The 18,892-nt window shown below is 40.1% G+C and overlaps 1 protein-coding gene across 3 annotated transcripts in view; it reads left to right on the forward strand.

Moving 5' to 3' along the window:
- oxsr1b (oxidative stress responsive kinase 1b) overlaps window positions 1-18,892 on the forward strand; it is a 178,743-nt gene that overhangs the window by 143,444 nt on the left and 16,407 nt on the right. For all 3 annotated transcript variants that reach the window (XM_072570027.1, XM_072570026.1, XM_072570028.1), the window contains 2 exons: window positions 3,860-3,895; window positions 17,930-18,142. In XM_072570027.1, the coding sequence (XP_072426128.1) occupies window positions 3,860-3,895; window positions 17,930-18,142 (249 nt within the window). The remainder of the gene's footprint in view (window positions 1-3,859; window positions 3,896-17,929; window positions 18,143-18,892) is intronic.

The following is an 18,892-nucleotide window of genomic DNA, read 5'->3' on the forward strand; positions in this document are numbered from 1 at the left end:
CCACCTAAGCTGCACATCTTTGGAATGTGGGAGGAAACCAAACCAGCGGAAACTCAAGCAGACATGGGGAGAATGTGCAAACTCCACACAGGCTGACCTGAGACTGGAATCGAACATTGTTCTACTTTAAGTTAACAAGATCACCCCATCAGCCTCTCTTCCTGTCTATTCTTTTGAAAAGTCTCAGATCTCTGAATGTTTAGTTCCTAACTTTGATCTCATTGAAAGAAAGTTTATAAGATCATGCCTGTCTATTCATGCTGTTAATTCAGTTATTTGGTGAAGAGTCATTAATTATTTTTTATTTCCCTTTTGACCCTATTTGCTGCTGTAATCTTATGCTTGTAGACTCTGTCTCTTCCTTTCCCACTCTGGATATCATCAAACTAGTCATCATGCAAAGCCACCATATACTCCTTCACTTTTTCAGCAAGAGTTCCTTTCCAATCCTAGCAGTATTGTTCATGCCAACATGAATATGGACACCTGAATTCCAGCCTTAAGGAGCTGTTCTTAGCCTGCACAAAAGTAGAATGAGTATTTTGCATACATTGAGCTATCTGTGAGGAAGAAAGAAACAAGAATGAGATTTATTGCTCAAAATGAATGATAATATAATATAAAATCCATTTGACTGCATTAAGCCATTTGATTTAAAAAAAAATGCAAGTTAAATTCAAATAAACAATTCATTGTTCTAAAAACCTTGATCCGGTGCAAAAGATGGCCAGCATGGTGTTGCATACAATTTAAGGGGAAAAAAATCATCGGCTTTTCTCAAAGTGAAGGTATTAATGGTTTCCATTCCATACTAATGCAGTTAATTAGGCTGAAGGACATTCATCAACAAATCCCCGTTTGTTTTGAATTGGTTTTTGTGTTCACTGGAACCAGACTGTTTTATGCTACAGTGTTATGAGCGGATTAGGAAACTGCTATTATTTTAATTCCACCTGGTTTTTTTTCCATTCTTCTACAGTTTTAAACCCTGTGCCACAGTTCTTATGTGCAGATTACCATTTGATGTCATTCAATACCTGGTGTCTGATTGCAAAATCCTTTAAATTTTTCCAATAACAGTTTATCTGCTGTTTACTATGGACCAATTTAATGTAATTTTGGTCTGTCTCAGTGCAGCTCCTTGTGAGCAAGGACACAAAGGTCAATATTGCCTTAGAACTGCTGTAAATTCTGGAACACTCTGATTACAGATGAGATTACATTTTTTTTGTCCAAGGGTGCTACTCTGTAGTGTTTTGTGGGGATTCTGTCTGCTTTGGTGGTCATTTGGTTCCTAGCTGTTGGATGACCTTTTCAACCTCCTGAAGACTGGAGCAGTGCTGTGGAATGTGGCCAAGAGAACTTAAATTGGAGACTATTTTCACTTGATTCTTATTACAAGTTGATGTTGTTGAGTTCAGTCTTGTCTTGGCTCTATAAGATGTGTGGATTAGTGGTGCTGGAAGCGCACAGCAGTTCAGGCAGCATCCAAGGAGCAGCGAAAATCCCTTCTTGGTTTGATTTAATTTATTTGATTTTGATTTATTTCATGTGTACCTAATTATAGTGAAATGTTTTGCTTGCAATACAGGCAGATCATAACCTACAAAGATCAGAAAATGATTGAACAGAACAAGGAGTGCAAAGTTACAGCTGCCAAGAAGATGCATGAAAATAAAGATCAGCATTAGATTTTACATTTGAGAGGGCTGTTTTATAGGGGAAGAAGCTGTGCTTGAACCCGCTTGGTATTTGTGTTTAAGCTTTTGTATCTTCTGCCTGATGGGGGAAAAAAATCAGAATGAGAGGGATCTTTGGCTGCCTTTCCAAGGCAGTGAGAAGTGAAGATGGAGTCAATGGATGGAAGGTTGATTCAAGTGATGGACTGAATTCTGGAGTTTCTTATGATCCTGGACAGAGCAATTGCTGTGCAAAGTTGTGATGCGTTTGGGTAGAATGCTCATATCGTGCATCCATAAAAGTTAGAGTCCTTATGGGTATGTCAAATTTTAGTAGCCTTCTGAGGGAAAAGGAGATGTGCTGCCTTGACCGTTGCATCAGCATGAGTGGTTCACATTGTTAGGAACCTAATTCTCTGCCTCTGCTTCATTGGTGGAGATAGGGGCGTGCCCTCCTTGCTTCCCAAAATTGATGATCACTCTTTAGTTTTGCTGACATTGAGGGAGAGTTTGTTGTCTTTACACCACACAACCAAGCACTCTACCTCTTTCCTGTATTCATTGTTGGATATCCACTCTACAACAGTGATGTCATCAGTGAACTTGTAGATGGAGTTCAGGTGGTATTTGGCCACACAACCATGAGTGTACAGTAAGGAAGTGAGTATGCATCATTACGAGGTGCCGGTGTTGAGGATTATCGTGGAGGACTTGGGCAGTACTTGGTCTTGACTGCACTGAAGAAGCTATACATACCATGGTTGTCGAACTGCTGGATTTCCTGTGCTCTTTCTTCTGTCTGTTCTTTAACTCGCAGGGTTTCTTTTTGTTGGACCTTGACCTTCATTTGCCTGTGGACCTGCTGTCTTTGAGTTTTCGTCGTGTTCCAATTTAGACATATATTGTGTTTGCAATTTAGTAGCTCCTGATCTCCTAGGCATTCTCATGATATTTCCTGGTGGAGAAACTGTGCTATTTATGGTGGATTTGAGGGTAGTTTGGACACGATGAACATTGCAGTTCCTGTTCATTCAGTGTCGCTAGGTTTACTGGGAGTCCATGACTCAGGCATTCAATGAATTCCTTGTGGAATAACAGACGGTCAACAAGTCTACTTTTTAGAATGAAATCAAATCTGTAGAGTTGGTGTTCCCCTTCTGATTTACCTTTCCAGAGAAGGAATATCTACTATCCTGTTCTTTGAGCTGACCTTCTGCACACATTCTGTTTTCGAGCAACAAAGTCAATGTCATGGTGCTAGAGTTCGTGGTCTATGATGTCAGCGTGATATTCAGATCTTTTGCTGAGACTGTTCATGAGGATCCTGATTTTTTTTCTCTCTCTATATTGCGAACTGAGGGGTGGAAGCCCTGTACTTAGGTTTGTTTTTAACATACTGATTACCACACAACATGCGGTCCTTAGCCCAAAATCCGAGAGAGCCAAGATAAGCTCTGTTATGCAAATAGACAAATGCGCATACATTGCTGCCCCACCTGCTGTCTGAGGAGCCCACAGTCTTGCTTGGCTTTGAAGATATCAATCAACTTTTAAGTTCAGTGAGATGCATCGATGCTGAAAGAGCAGGCTGCGTGTTTCACAGTAGATATCCTGTCTTCCCCTACATTGAAGCCACTTTGACTTCTCGTCAAAATTCAAGCCCAAAGCCTCCCTTCTCTTGCTGCTTTAACTGGCTGAGTCTGCCTCACTCCTCATTGTTCCTGACTCTAAAACTTCTCTTCCCCTCCCTACTTGCTGAGAGGTTTTAAGTTACTTTTGTAAGAGGGGTAGGATGGTATTCTTGCTAAAATGCTTCAAAGGTCTCCATGTTGGAAGGATGAAATGTAAAGCACCAATCAATGAGTACAAGCTGGGAAATGAAGCTAAGAATGCTTTTCCTACTGCTGTTCTCCCTGCATCTTAAAGAGGAAAAAAATCTGTTAATAACTGTTTTTAGAATCTCAAAGAACATAAAATGCTGGAAGTGAATGGCATGTAATATAGAAACATTTTTTGTATATAAGACTGAGTTCAGTCATTTTAAGATGTAACTTTAACACTACTTATTTTACCTAATACAATTAGCTTTTTTGTTATACATCAGTGTTGTAATTATCTTGATGCTGAATTGATGATCATGTTTGTGTATTCATAATTTTTTTTCTCCTCTTTCTTAACAGTCTCCCCGGGTGAAAGAGTCTACACAGGGTCCAGATGTGAGTTAAAGTATTTTTCTTAACGTGTTATTAGGGTGTGGATAATTTTGGCACGAGTGTGTTTATTTTGCATCACTAGCTGAAAACATGGTAACGAGCCTTTTGGATCTGATGCCACCTTTTGTGTTGTTATGTTCTCATTAATGGTGTTGGGAGGAGATCAGAAAAACCTAATCACTGATAATATGTCACTTTGAAAAGAACTTGGAAATGATGGTATCCTCACAACGTTACTGCTTTTGTCTGTCTTTGTGGCAGGTGATAGAGGGTTGGGGAAATGTTCTGTAAAAGTAAACTTCGTGAATTGCAGTTCACAGGTTTGGCTGAGAAAATCATTTAAATTACATTTTTAGTATCTATTAATGTTTATTATTTAAAAGGAATGATTTGAAAAGTAGTTGACTTTTTTCAAGATGTACTATTTAAGTGGATTAATAGAGATGTAATTACAGATCTTTTTGAGAAAAAATTCTTGGGGGAGGTGGGGGGGGCAGTGAAAGTGACATACTCGTTGTCTAGTTTACAAAAAAGTGATCAAGTTTTTCAAGTGTACTCTGTTCTAAGCCTTCATATGCAACTTTCCTCCAGATTAAATAATACTGTTTTCTCTCAGTTCTGATTTCTCTTCTCAGCAAGTAGATGACCGAGTAGTTGCTGCTGTGAAAGCATATGAGCAGTCCTTTATACTGTGCTGTATAATCATTGATCTCAGCAATTTCTTTCAGTGTTGTAAAACCTCCACTTAAAGTTGTGTTGATTTCATTTAACGTAGTAAAGTTTGAAACCAGGATCAAATGGTAAGAGTTTACATGAACATTGCAAACATAAATGCACAATGTTGCTATATCAGTCTGGAACGTGGGAGATATTAAGCTCAAGCTTCAAAGTTCTTCCACAAGACTGTGCTTTGACTACTGCCGTCTTTGGTCACCTGTGCTAATTGAGCCAGTCAGAGATGTGGTTTGGGAAAAATATCAGCGTTGATCTCAAGAGTCTGATAGTTGCTTTATGGGGACATATTATAGACATTTTGGCACTTTTTTTTGCCAGGACAACATTGCGGTGATCTAATGAAAGTGTACAAGAGGGAAGTTGTAAAAGAACAAATTTAAATTGTAAGAGGAGATGAAAAGCTTGGATTGAAAATAATTATGAAGAAAAGAATGTAGTCTGTTCCTTGCAATAATCAATATGTGAAATGGAGCAAAAAAAATTAAGTGGCAGTGGATCTAGCAGTGATGAATACATGAGACATCCTTACATTTTTTTTAATAGATGTTCCAAGTTAGACAATGGCATTTTTCCTCCAAATTGATCTTTTTTTCCAAGGTAGTGATTCCATGTTACTGGAATACTGAAACAAAGAACCAGAGAATGAGTGATGTTCATAGCCACTACCTGAGAACGGTTGATAAACATATGCACTGAACAATTAACGACAAATGCTAGAGATCATAGGTCAAAGGACATCCAGTGTTCTACTCAGCACTTTAGAAAGAAGAGAAACTGTATATGAGGGGCCTATTTATCAATGCAGTAACAGTGATAGCTAATTGTTCAAACTTCAGCTTTGAAGCATCATCTGGACTCAACTTTAGCTTGCTCTCCCCATGGATGCTGTTTGACCTGCTGTGACCTCTAGCATTTGTTGTTAATGGTTTAGTAGCTGTGTTTATGTGTCGTAATAACGTTCAGGTAGTATTGTTCTGACAATAACATGAGAGCAAGACTAGGACACAGGGAGGATAAGTCTTGCACGTGTACCACTACTAGGTGTCTCAAAGTGCTTCATAGCCAATACAGTACTTTCTGGGGTGTAGTCACTGTTGTCATGCAAGAAATACAGTAGCCAATATACACACAGCAAACTCCTTAAATAGCTGTGAGAATGACTAGATAATTTCCTCTTGTTAATTGAGAAATAAGTATTGGCTAGGATGCTAGGGATATTTCCATTGCAGATCAGTAGTTGTTTTTATTCATTCACATGATGTGGGCTTCACTAAATGCTTGCGCAGCTGTAGCTCATCTGTAGTTACCCTCTAGTAGATAGTGCACAACTGTTTGCTTGAACCACTACAGTCGATTTGCTGTGTAGGTAGACCGACAAAGTCATTAAGGTTGGTTTTCCAGGATTTTTGACCCAGTGACATGGAAATAGATTGCCACTCTTTCAAAGTCTAGATGGTCAGTAGCTTGGAGGGGAACTTGTAGATGGTGCCATTTTATATGCCAAGCAAGCAGATGGAGTGTCGTAGGAACCGGACTAGGACACTCAACCAGTCCAGCCTGGCCACTGATCAGTGATCGTGGTTGATTAGACCACATGGTTCAATGCCACTCTATCCCCTTAACCTTGTTTACACTGGTAATCTGAAGTATAGTAACCATACTCAAAGGCTGAACTTCTGCAGCCTTCTGTAGTAGAGATTTCAAAGGTTCACAATGTTTTGAGTAAAAATAATTTCTCCATCAGACCCAGTTGGCAACCCCCTTATTTTTAAATTCTGCAATTAGACAAAACATCTTGTCTGTATCTACCCTGTGTGTCCCTTTAAGTGTCATGTAACTTTCAATTAGATCACTCTCATCTTCAGAGTGCTCCTGAATATAGACCCAATTTTCCCAATGTCTCTCCAGAGGACAGTTTTGCCATCCTGGAACTAGTCTGCTGCACTTTTGTTGCTTTCCCTTTTTGACAATAATATCTTACCTTTAATGAGACCAAAACTGCGCACATTACTCCAGGTGCAATTACAGAATCATAGAGTTGCAGAGTTGGACTGCATGGAAACAAACTCTTCAGTCCAACTCATCAATGCTGACTAGATATCCTAAATTTATCTAGCCCCATTTAACAGCATTTGGCCCATATCCCTCTTAAATCCTTCCTCTTCATGTACCTATCCAGATGCCTTTTAACTGTTGTAATTGTACCAGCCACCTCCACTTCCTCTGGCAGCACATTCCATACACACTCCATTCTCTATGAAAAGTTGCCTCTTATTTCCCTTTTAAATCTTTCCCCTCTCACTTTTAAACCTACGTCCTCCTAGTTTTGGACTCCTATACCCTGAGGGAAACACCTTGACTATTCACCTTTATCCATGCCCCTTATGATCTTATAAACCTCTATAAGGTCACCCCCTCAACCTCCGATGCTCCAGGAAAAAAATAACCATAACCATAACCATAGCCTAACCATACCCTATAGCTCAAATCCTCCAATTTTAGCAACACCTTTTGTGAAAATCGCCTATTCTCTAAGCCTGTCCAAATCCTGCCAGTGCTGCTTTATACCTTCCATGTAAGACATTTTTAATTAGCTTTATATCATCTGCAAATTTATCAGTGCTAACTTTGATCTCTAACTCCAAACTATTGGTATATGCTGTGAACAACTAGTACCCCAAATGCTGATGCTTGCAGTGCACTACTAGTCATAATTGTCAATACAAGAATGAGTGGTTTCTGTCTGTCAGCCATCATTAATCCATGCCAGTACATCATCTCCTTTCCCATGTGTTTTTATTTTTTTTAACCAGCCTCCTGATAGGACCTTTTGAAAATCTAAGTGCACTATATTTATCACCCCCTCGTTTATCAATTTTGTTAGTAACATCTTCAAAAATTCCAAGTTAGCTAAACATGAGTTCCCATTCACAAATTTCTGCTGACTATGCCTGATCAGATCATAATCAACCAGCTGTCAATTTATCCCACCATTTATAGACTCTAGTATTTTTCTACTGCTGATATAAGACTAGCAGGTCTGTAGTTCCCTCAGTTTTAATATCTCATCCAAACAAATAGCAACTCCAATAATGTAGTAACTCCTCAGTACTGTCCTGGAATGTCAGTGATGATTTTTGTGCTGAATAGAGTTACCCTATAAAATAAATACCAGAACTGTTGTAAAATAACCAAAATTACCAAGCTATAAACTTTTAGAGCCTCACCATTTTTTTAAATTTGAGAAGCAAAGATGAAGAACCAATATTAATGATGAGGTACATTTCTTGTGAAGGGCTTATGCCTGAAGCGTCGATTCTCTGGCTCCTTGGATGCTGCCTGACCTGCTGTGCTTTTTCAGCACCACACTCTCGACTCTAATCTCCAGCATCTGCAGTCCTCACCTTTCTCCAGATAGATGACACCATATAGAATGGTTCATCATTGCCTGGTACACTCTTTCAGCTTGCTTGCTTGTTCTTTTAAATTCACTTGTTTGGTGAAAGAAGTTAGAGGCAAGATATTTTTCAAGTCCTATCACCCCAGTGCATCCACAGGAATTTTTAGTACTGTATTTTGAAGGTAACAAGCAATGGAATGAAGTCCAGATTCAGCCTAGGATTCTGAAATAAAGAATGGTCATAATAATGAGCCGAATATCCCCTCCACCTTCCCCATCTGTTGCAAAGACCCACACTTCCTGAACCCTGCATAAACACAGCATAATGTTCTCCTTGTTCAAAGTACTAATGCATAATTAGTATTAGAAAATTCTTCAGCATGCAGTTGAGTCATTAGCAGATAGTGAGGTAATTTGGGGGTTGGGATGTGGCAGTTCTGGGGATGAATAAAGAATCCCACAGACCACCTCCAAGTTCCACGTCCTTGTTGCTGATTATCAAGGACTATTTCTCAAATATCTGGCATAGATTTCTGATTGGGATTAAGAAGCAAAGAGCTGCAAAACCAGTAGCCAGTGCTGCTAAAGGTGGAGAAGGAAGGGTTCAGAGAATGAACACTGGCTAAATGGTGGATTTGGTCTCTAGCCAGCACTCGATTCAACAATCTATGCAGAAGAAGAAAGTTAAATATTTGTGCTTCTGTGCTGAATGGGGTAACCATCATAAGCTGCCTTCCCTGGTATTCTCCAACTAATGAGTACAGTAACTGGAACTTTATCGTAAAGGTTGAGACCCAACTTTTAGTTTTCTGTGCTGATTGCCACACATCCCTCCCAAGATACTACACCGGCCTGGTTCTGAATTTGAATTCCTTATCTCTAGTTTCTCTCCTGTCTCTTGTTATTTGCCTTCTAACTGATCTTATCCATGAGCCTGTCTTATTGCTCTGTTGACCAAATTCTCATTAAAGTACTTCCCTGCCTACCCTTCCTTTGTGGCTTTCATGCTAGCTACCATTGGAAATTATTCTTTTATGCCATTTTTTTCTTATGTTCAATCACTATTTATTGATCACCTGTAACTAAACTCAAGGTGGTGGTGATTGGTGCCTGAAATACAGCTGCATGACTTGACAGACCATTTCAAAATCCACCACATTACTGTGGGTCACGAGTCATGTTTAGACCTGACCAGTTAAAGATGACAGATTTCCTCCCCCTGCGGCATTCAAATTGTTTTTGTTTCACAACGCTACGGTATTTTCATGCCCATCATTATTTAAACTAGTGTTATAGACCAGATTATTTATAATTATTTAAACTCCCCAGTATTGTGGAAATTAAACTCTCCTGGATCACTAGTAGCACAATCACTACATTTATTAATCATTGAATCATGTTCTCTTGTATTGATTTTTCTAATTCAAAATTTTTATTACTCTCTTGCAAGAACATATCATTAACTTTTTTAATGTCCCAATTCATAACTTTCCGTTATCTCTATTTTGAATATTGTCACTGTACAGATCCAAGATTATCTTGCAATGCCACGCTTGAATATTTCCAATCATGTTCCCATCCCTGCTATGATATAAACAACCCTATGTGAAGTCACACGTTATATCTTCTAACTGTGACCACAGTGGAGGATGTCTCTTGACTTTCATCAAATTTTTTTCCACACTCTCTTATGGCCAATTACAGTTTATCTACAACGTCTGTTCGGTTAACTTGGTGGGCCTGCTTTCATTAGGCTGCACCCTTAAATAACCAGCCGTGGTGTGGCATGCCAGTCTAAATCGTTACTGATAGTCAACTAGGATCTAATTGCCTATGGTGTTCAGGGATGTGTAGGTCAGGTGCATTAGTAAGGTGTAAACCTAGAATAATAGTATAGGGGAATGGGTCTGAATGGGTTACTCTTTGGAGGGTCGGAGTGGACTTGTTGGGTCGAAGGGCCTGTTTCCACACTGTAGGGATTCTATGATCTTGATGGTATCATATGAAAATTGTCATAGTACAAGTGGGCCATGATATTAATGAATTCTGTTTCACCGCGATCTCTGATCCCCATGCTGCTGTTGCTTGACCAAGTGCCAGATGAAGTGCAGTCTCCTCTGGTAGACATTGACTAGAGTTATTTGCGAGTTTTGAGAAGGTTTGTAACTCAGGTTGAGGTTCTGGATGTAGGTTTGCTCGCTGAGCTGGAAGGTTCATTTTCAGACGTTTTGTCACCATACAATAGACAATAGGTGCAGGAGTAGGCCATTCTGTCCTTCGAGCCTGTACCACCATTCAATATGATCATGGCTAATCATCCTTAATCAGTATCCTGTTCCTGCCTTATCTCCATAACCCATGATTCCACTATCCTTGAGAGCTCTATCCAACTCTTTCTTAAATGAATCCAGAGACAGGACCTCCACTGCCCTCTGGGGCAGAGCATTCCACACAGCCACCACACTCTGTCCTAAATGGTCTACCCCGTATTTTTAAGCTGTGTCCTCTGGTTCGGCACTCACCCATCAGTGGAAACATGTTTCCTGCCTCCAGAGTGTCCAATCCTTTAATAATCTTATGTCTCAATCAGATCCCCTCTCCGTCTTCTAAACTCAAGGGTATACAAGCCTAGTCACTCCAGTCTTTTGGCGTAAGGTAGCCCCGCCATTCCAGGAATTGACCTCGTGCACCTACGCTGCACTCCCTCAATAGCCAGAATGTCTTTCCTCCAATTTGGAGACCAGAACTGCACACAGTACTCCAGGTATGGTCTCACCAGGGCCCTGTACAGCTGCAGAAGAACCTAGGTAACATCTTCAGTGAGCCTTCAGACAAAGCATTGCTGATGTTTCCTGCTTTCTATTATATGTTTAGTTTTCCTTGGGATGGTGGTGTCATTTCCTGTTCTTTTTCTCGGGGGTTGTAAATGGGGTCCAAGTCAATGTTTGTTGATGAGTTCTGGTTGGAATGCCATGCTTCTAGGAATTCTCATGTGTGTCTTTGTTTGGCTTGCCTTAGAATGGATGTGTTGTCCCAGTCAAAGTGGTGTCTGTCCTTATCTATATGTAAAGATACTTTGGGAGAAGGTCATTTCATTTTGTCTAGTTGTTGATCATCTACATTAGAGGCTTTTAAACAATCCTTGCTTAAGCACATGGATGATGATGGGATAGTGTAGGGGGATGGGTTTAGATTAGTTCACAGGTCGGTGCAACATCAAAGGCCAAAGGGCCTGTTCTGCGCTGTATTGTTCTATGTACCCTAGTGGCTAGTTTTCTGCCTGTTTGTCCAATCTAGTTTGTTACAGTTCTTGCACAGTATTTTGTAAACAACAAACTGCCATTCCTAGATATCACAGTAGAGTGATCAGCCAATGTGGAATTTCAAACCAGCATCCACAGGAAAACAACACATACAGACCAAATAGTGAACTACAGAAGCAGTCATCCCAACGTCCACAAACAAAGCTGCATCAGAACATTATTTCAACGAACCACCACACTGCAGCACAGAGGAACTACACAGAGCAGAGGCAAATCACCTATACTCTGCATTCAAAAAGAATGGGTACCCAATGAATGCAGTTTGCCGATTTCTCAGCAACAAACCCAAACAAGCAGACAAAATGCATCCAGAAACCCTAACCACTCTCCCATATATCAAAGATATCTCCGAAATGACTGCCTGACTACTCAGACACCTTGGCATCATGGTAGCCCACAAACCCACCAACACAGTAAAACAGCAGCTAATGAGCCTATACAGGCAACAAGCAAAACTAATGTCATTTACAAAATACCGTGTAAGAACTGCGACAAACAGGCAGAAAACTAGCCACTAGGATACATGAACATCAACTAGCCACAAAACAAAATGAACCTCTCTCACTAATGTCCTTACATACAGATGAGGAAGGACACCACTTCGACTGGGACAACACATCCATCCTAAGGCAAGTCAAACAGAGACACACGAGCATTCCTAGAAGCATGGCATTCCAACCGGAACTCTATCAGCAAACACATTTACTTGGACCCCATTTACCACTCCCTGAAAAAAAACAGGAAATGACATCACTAAACCAAGGAAACCCAAACACATAGGGAATCTTGATTATCCGAATGAGATGAGCAGGCAGTATTTCGTTCAGATAATTGATTATTTGGTTAATTGATTTTCCTCCGGGGGGTTTCTATGAAGTCTGCTCCCAGGAAAGTACGCAAAAGCACAGTGTGTGCGCAAGACCCTGCCCCCACCCTGACCAACACTGTCTCCTGCCCTAAACCCATCCAATATTGCCCACCCCCCCATTTGTCCAGTCCACCCCCACCCAGCATCTGACCCCTTACAGCTGGACTGGACACCGACTGTAAGACTGCTGCTGCCTTTGTGGGGTACGTCTCCAAATAGAGCGCACACATGCAACTTTTTACTGCAAGGTTTTGACCGGTTTCACCTACAGGACAATGTTGGAAAGATTATCTGGGGAAGAGGAAAGGGGTTTAGGATACACCCTGTGTAGAGCACCAGGGAAAGTGTCGGGATAGCGAGGAAGGGTAGGTCAGTTATTTGGAGACGGTGCCTGGACTGTCTAGGACATTTCTCGGCAGCATTATTTGAGAGCCGAGTTTGTTTTTAATCATCGTTTCTGTAAACAAAAGACATGATCAGAGTTGAAACAGATCTTTGTAATGTTTCTATCGGGACCTTGAGATCAACTTCGGATAATCCGGTTTGCGGATAATTGGTATTCGGATAATCGAGGTTCTTCTGTAAATAGAAAGCAGGAATCATCAGTGCTTCATCCGGATGCTCACTGAAGATGTTCCCTAATATGTTGATGAAACATCTGAAAATGAACCTTCCAGCTCAGCGAGCAAACCTACATCCAGAACTAGTTATTTACTTCACCCTTCACTACAAATCCTTGTTGTAAGTTACATCCCTAAACAGCCACTTGTGCAACCCCTCTATCTCATAATTGGTAGCTGTGCCTTCGCTGTTTTGGATTTTCTCCTTGAACCTTCTTGCCTCTCCTGCATTTCTTCCATTATTAAAGCTTCCATAAACACTCTGACTGCATGTTTGGTCAATTTTAATGTATCCCCCTTTTGTCTGTATAAAACTTTGTATAATTTTATGCAATTCTTCGAGATGATTTAGTGATTTTTCACTTTAAATTGTTGGACAAATTCATTGTTAGTATGAGAGATCCCATTGCAGATCTGGATGTTTTTGATGGTTGCAAATTATTGCGTAGTTTGTAACTTGACTACTGCAACTTTTTATAAAAAGCCACAGATGAATTGGAAATTGTCATTTTTGAGTGATAACCAATCACACACTTATGTGTACTTCAGAGAATTTTATAGTTATTTCTGTTTCCAAGTCCTCAAAAAGCAACAATTTGCTATCAGCAGAAAACCCTGTCTTCCCAGAATTTGCCAAAGAGCAGTCTTTAGAACCAAAGAGATGGCTATAAACCACACTAGAGCAGAATGGTGTTGGAAGAAGCTGTTTAGAGTTCAGCTAATTATGTGTTTAATTCCTGTTATTCCTGCAGCTTATTAACATACTAAATTCAGCATAATAGCATTTCTAAGCCGTCTATAATCATTGTTTAAGTCAGGGGCTATTTGATATTTTGAAGTGCTAAAATTTATCTTGTGTGTAAGGTGACTTTGACTGCATCTTATGAAAGGTTAAATACTGCAGATCATGGCAGTTTGAAATAAAAACAAAATTCTGGAAATACTCAATTGGTCAGACCGTATCTGTGCCAAGTAGAGTCATTGTTTTATGATGACCCTTCATCAGAACTGAGGAAAGATAGAAATGTAATGGCCTTGAACAAGTGAAAGGGGAAGTTGAATTTTAGTAACCTGAAATAATGGTGAAAGCAGATTCAGTAGTAATATTGAAACAAATTGAATTAATACATTATTGAAAAAAATGTTCTGTGAAAATTAGAGAGAATTGTGGTTAATTAGAGCCAGGATAGAACGATAGAGTTAATGATGACAGTTTCTCTAAATTATATTCATTTCAATGATTTTAGTGCTCTTTCACTAATCTGTCCAATGGACCCTAGGTGCCACCTAGTGAGCATTTTCAGTACCACTGAAACCTCATAGTCCAAAGAATACAAACATGTAAAATTACAAATTTCTAGCAGAAATAGGTCATTCAGCCCCTCAAGCCTGCTTTGTCCATTAGATAATGGCTGATTTATTGTGTTTTGAGTTCCACATTTCCAACTACTCCTGATAACCCTCGATATTTTTCCTGCCTAATAAAACTGTCTACCTCCACCTTAAAAGAATTCGCTGTCCTCATTTCTATCTTAAAAAGGGCATTATAAGTTTTTTTTTAAAACAGTGCCATGTAATGCTGGACTCAGTCTTAACAATGGCAATAGGAATTTAATCCTGATAAGAGTAAGGTAATGCATTTTGGGAGGTGTAATAAGGGAAGGATATATAAAATGAATGGTATGCCTTAGGGTGTGCTGAGGAACAAAGGGATTTGATGTACAGTTCTGTAGTTCCCTAAAGGTGTCAGTCCGAATAGATAGGTTGGCAAAGAAGGCACACCGGATCCTTGCAAGGAAGCTTTTCTGGAGTTCTATAAACATTGGTTAAGCTGCAGATGGAATATTGTGTGCAGTTTTGGTCCCTCCATAATCAGAAGCACCTGATTACACTGGAGAGTGTGCAGAGAAGTTTCACCAGAAAGTTGCCTGAAAAGCTTATGATGAGAGACTGGATAGGCTGGGTTTGTTTTTTCCTGGAACAAAGGAGGGTGTGGTTAAGGTATACAAAATTTGTGAAAGGCGTAGATTGAGAGAATCTTTCCCCATGGCAGAACTGTTTAAAATGAGTGAGTCAGAGTCCAGTGAGAAGTAACTAATTTAGATGTAGCCAGAGGATAAGATCTGGAATGCACTGTCTGAGAGGATGATGGAGGCAGGTAGTCTTGCAACATTGAAAACGTTAGACAGGAACTTAAATGCAAGGACATAGGCTTTGAATCAAATGCAGATAAATAATGTTAGTATAATTTAATGTTTGTTCATTGACATAGATGCTGTGGGCCAATGAACCAGTTTCCATGCTGCATCACTCTGACTACATAAAAGGAAACATCCTTTCCACATCCACCTTGCCAAGACTATTTAGTACCTTCAATACTTCCAAACAAACATAGCATCCTTACTATGTTCAATTAGAGTCCTAGAGATGTACAGCATAGAAGCAGACCCTTCAGTCCAACTCGTCCATGCTGACCAGATATCCTAAAATAATGTAGTCCCATTTGCCAGCACTTGGCCTATATCCCTCTAAGCCCTGTTTATTTATCCTAGCCATACCCCTCATGGTTTTATAAACCTCTATAAGGTCATCCCTCAGTCTCTGTTCCAGAGAAAACAGCCCGAAGCCTATTCAGCCTCTCCCTACAGCTTAAATCCTTCAACCCTGGCAACATCTTTGTAAATCTTTTCTGAACCCTTTCAAGTTTCATAATATCCTTCCAATAAGAGGGAGATCAGAATTGCACACAATATTCCACCAATGTCCAGTACAACCACAACATGACCTCCCAACTCCTGTTCTCAGTGCTCTGACCAATTTAAAAAAAGCATACCAAATGGGTTCTTCACTGTCCTATCGAGCTACGACTCTCCTTTCATGGAACTATAGACCTGAGCTTCCAAGGTCGCTTTGTTCAGCAACACTCCCCACAATGTTACCTTTACGTGTATAAGTCCTGCCCTGATTCGCCTTTCCAAAATACAGCACCTCACATTTATCCAAATTAAACTCCATCTGCCACTCCTCAGCCCATTGGCCCATCTGATCAAGATCCCACTGCAATCTAAGGTAACCTCCTTCACTATCCAGTACACTTTCAATTTTGGTGTCATCTGCAAACTTTCTAACTATATCCTACGTTCACATCCAAATCACTTTTATAAATGATAAAAAGCAATGGGCCCAGCACTGATCCTTATGGTACTTCACTGGTCACAGGCCTCCAGTCTGAAAGGCAAACCTCCACCACGACCCTCTGTCTTCTGCCTTCGAGCTAGTTCTGTATCCCAATGGCTAGTTCTCCCTGTATTCCACGAGATCCAACCTTGCTAGCCAGTCTACTGTGAGGAGCTTTGTCGAATGCCTTACTGAAGTCCATATGGATCACTTCCACTGTTCTGCCCTCTGAATCCTCTTTGTTACTTCAAAAAACTCAATTAAGTTAGTGAGACTCAGTTTCCCATGCACAAAGCTGTGTTGACTATCCTAATCAGTCCTTGCCTGTCCAAATACATGCACATCCTGTCCCACAAGATTCCCTCCAACAACTTGCCCATCACTGATGTCCGGTTCACCGGTCTATGGTTCCCTGGCTTTTCCTTCCCACCTTTCTTAAACAGTGGCACCACATTTGCCAAACTCCAGTCATCCGGCACCTCACCTGTGACTATTAATGATCCAAATATCTCAGCAAGGGGCCCAGCGATCACTTCCCTTGCTTTCCAGAGTTCTCGGGTACACCTGATCAAGTCCTGGGGATTTATCCACCTTTATGCATTTTAAGACATCCAGTACCACCACCTCTGTAATAGTGATATCTTGAGAAAAATCCATATCTATTCGCTCACATTCTATGTTCCATGTCCTTCTCCACAGTAATCACTAATGTAAAATACTTGGTTAGTATCTCTCCAGTCTCCTGCAGTTCCACACACAGGCTGCCTTGCTAATCTTTGAGGTGCCCCATTCGCTCCCTAGTTACTCTTTTGACCTGAATGTATTTATAAAATCCCCCTGAATTCTCCTTAACCCTATTTGCCAAAGCTTTATCATGTCCCCTTTTGCTCTCCTGATTTCCCTCTTAAGTATACTCCTACTGCCTTTATACTCTTCCAAGGAATCCCTCAATCTCAAGCTGTCTATACCTGACATATGTTTCCTCCTTTTTCTTGACCAAGACTTCAATTTCTCTAGTCATCCAGCATTCCTTACACCTACCAGCTTTGCCTTTTCACCCTAACAGGAACATACTGTCTCTGGACATTCCTTATCTCATTTTTGAAGGCTTCTCATTTTATAGCCGTCCCTTTCACCTGCGAACGTCCGCCCCAATCAACTTTTGAAAGGTCTTGCCTAATACTGTCAAAATTGGCTTACTTCCAATTTAGAACTTGAACTTTTAGATCCTGTCTAAAGGTTTTCTATCACTACTTAAAAACTGATAGAATTGTGATCACTGTCCCCAAAGTGCACCCCCACTGACACCTCAGTCACTTGCACTGTCTTATTTCCCAAGAGTAGGTCAGGTTTGCACCTTCTCTAGTCAATACATTCATATACTGAATCAGAGAAAATTGTTATACACATTTAACAAATTCCTCTCCATCTAAACGCTTAACAGTATGGTAGTCCCAGTCTCTGTTTGGAAAGTTAAAATCCCCTACCATTACCACCACCCTCTGACACCGATAACTGTGATCTCCTTACAAGTTTGTTTCTCAACTTCCCGTGAACTATCATACAACATCAGTAAAGTGACCATCCCTTTCTTATTTCAGTTCCACCCAAATAACTTCCCTGGACACATTCCCAGGAATATCCTCCCTAAACATAGTCATAATGTTATCCCTTATCAAAAATGCCACTCCTTCTTTCTTGCCCTCCTTTCTATCCATGCTCTAGTATTTGTAACCTGGAATATTAAGCTGTGTGTCCTATCCATTCCTGAGGCATGTCTTCACTCTTAGAAAAGAGAGCTTTCCATTAGCCGCCTTAATTTCTGACTTTAATACTGTGTTACTGTTTTAGGCAATCAGAAGGTGGAAAATGGGTTTGTATATTATTTTTATGTTGTTTCTTTTCAATTCATAGATGTTCGTGCCAGCAGAAATACCAGGCTCAAATATTCAGACTTCTGGACAAGTCCAGCAACAGCTACCTCAGCCAACACCAAAAGTACCTGCGACGACTCAAGCTAATCAATTTTCAGCTAATCAGCCTTCAGAAATACCAGTCCCACCACCAGCAGCAGTACCAGATCCCACCCCGCAAACTGCAACTCAGCATCAACTACCGGCATCCCAGGTATGCTATACTTTTAGAAATGGACGAGTGTTTTAATTAAGAGCTGCATTAGCTCCAACAACAAAATATTTGTCTAGGCTTCTGCTGAAGATGACTCCCAAGCACACTACCTCAGTGGTAAGGACAATAACAATACTTCTCTTCACTATTAGAACTGCTTTTTGAGATTTTAATGCTGCATCTTTATTCAAGAGATACATGTTACATGCATTACAATGAGAATTAATATTTAATTTGAAGTTTGGATTCAATATTTTTCAAATTAGAAGTTTTTAAATCTCCTTTTATTTAGAAATGAAGCAAATCTTTGAGACTATCTCCAGTAATCAAGTCTAAAATGTCAGTTTAATCATTTACTTTTTATTCCTTGGGTGTGATGAACTGATTATTCGTGCATGCAGTGTAGTTATTGCTGGCCAGACCAACATTTGTTACCCTTGAATGAAGTGATTTGCTCTTTTTGAGAGAGAGAAACCAAATCAATCATGTTCCTGTAAATCTGTGAGACTGCATGGGCTTAAGAATGGCAGACTTTATTCCCTATGAGATATTAGTGAATAGAGGGTAGCTATTACTGAGAATAGCTGTCAATTTCTCCCAGACCCTGAATCCATCCACCTACCTCTCCCCTGCCCCCTGCCCTGATTCTTACGTAAAGAGAGCACTAAAATAGAACATGAAACTGAATGCTGAAAATCAGAAGTGAAAACAGAAATTACTGGAGAATACTTTCTTTCCAAAATCTGCTGA

This window comes from Chiloscyllium punctatum, chromosome 5 (assembly GCF_047496795.1).
Source record: "Chiloscyllium punctatum isolate Juve2018m chromosome 5, sChiPun1.3, whole genome shotgun sequence".
Classification (NCBI taxonomy): domain Eukaryota; kingdom Metazoa; phylum Chordata; class Chondrichthyes; order Orectolobiformes; family Hemiscylliidae; genus Chiloscyllium; species Chiloscyllium punctatum.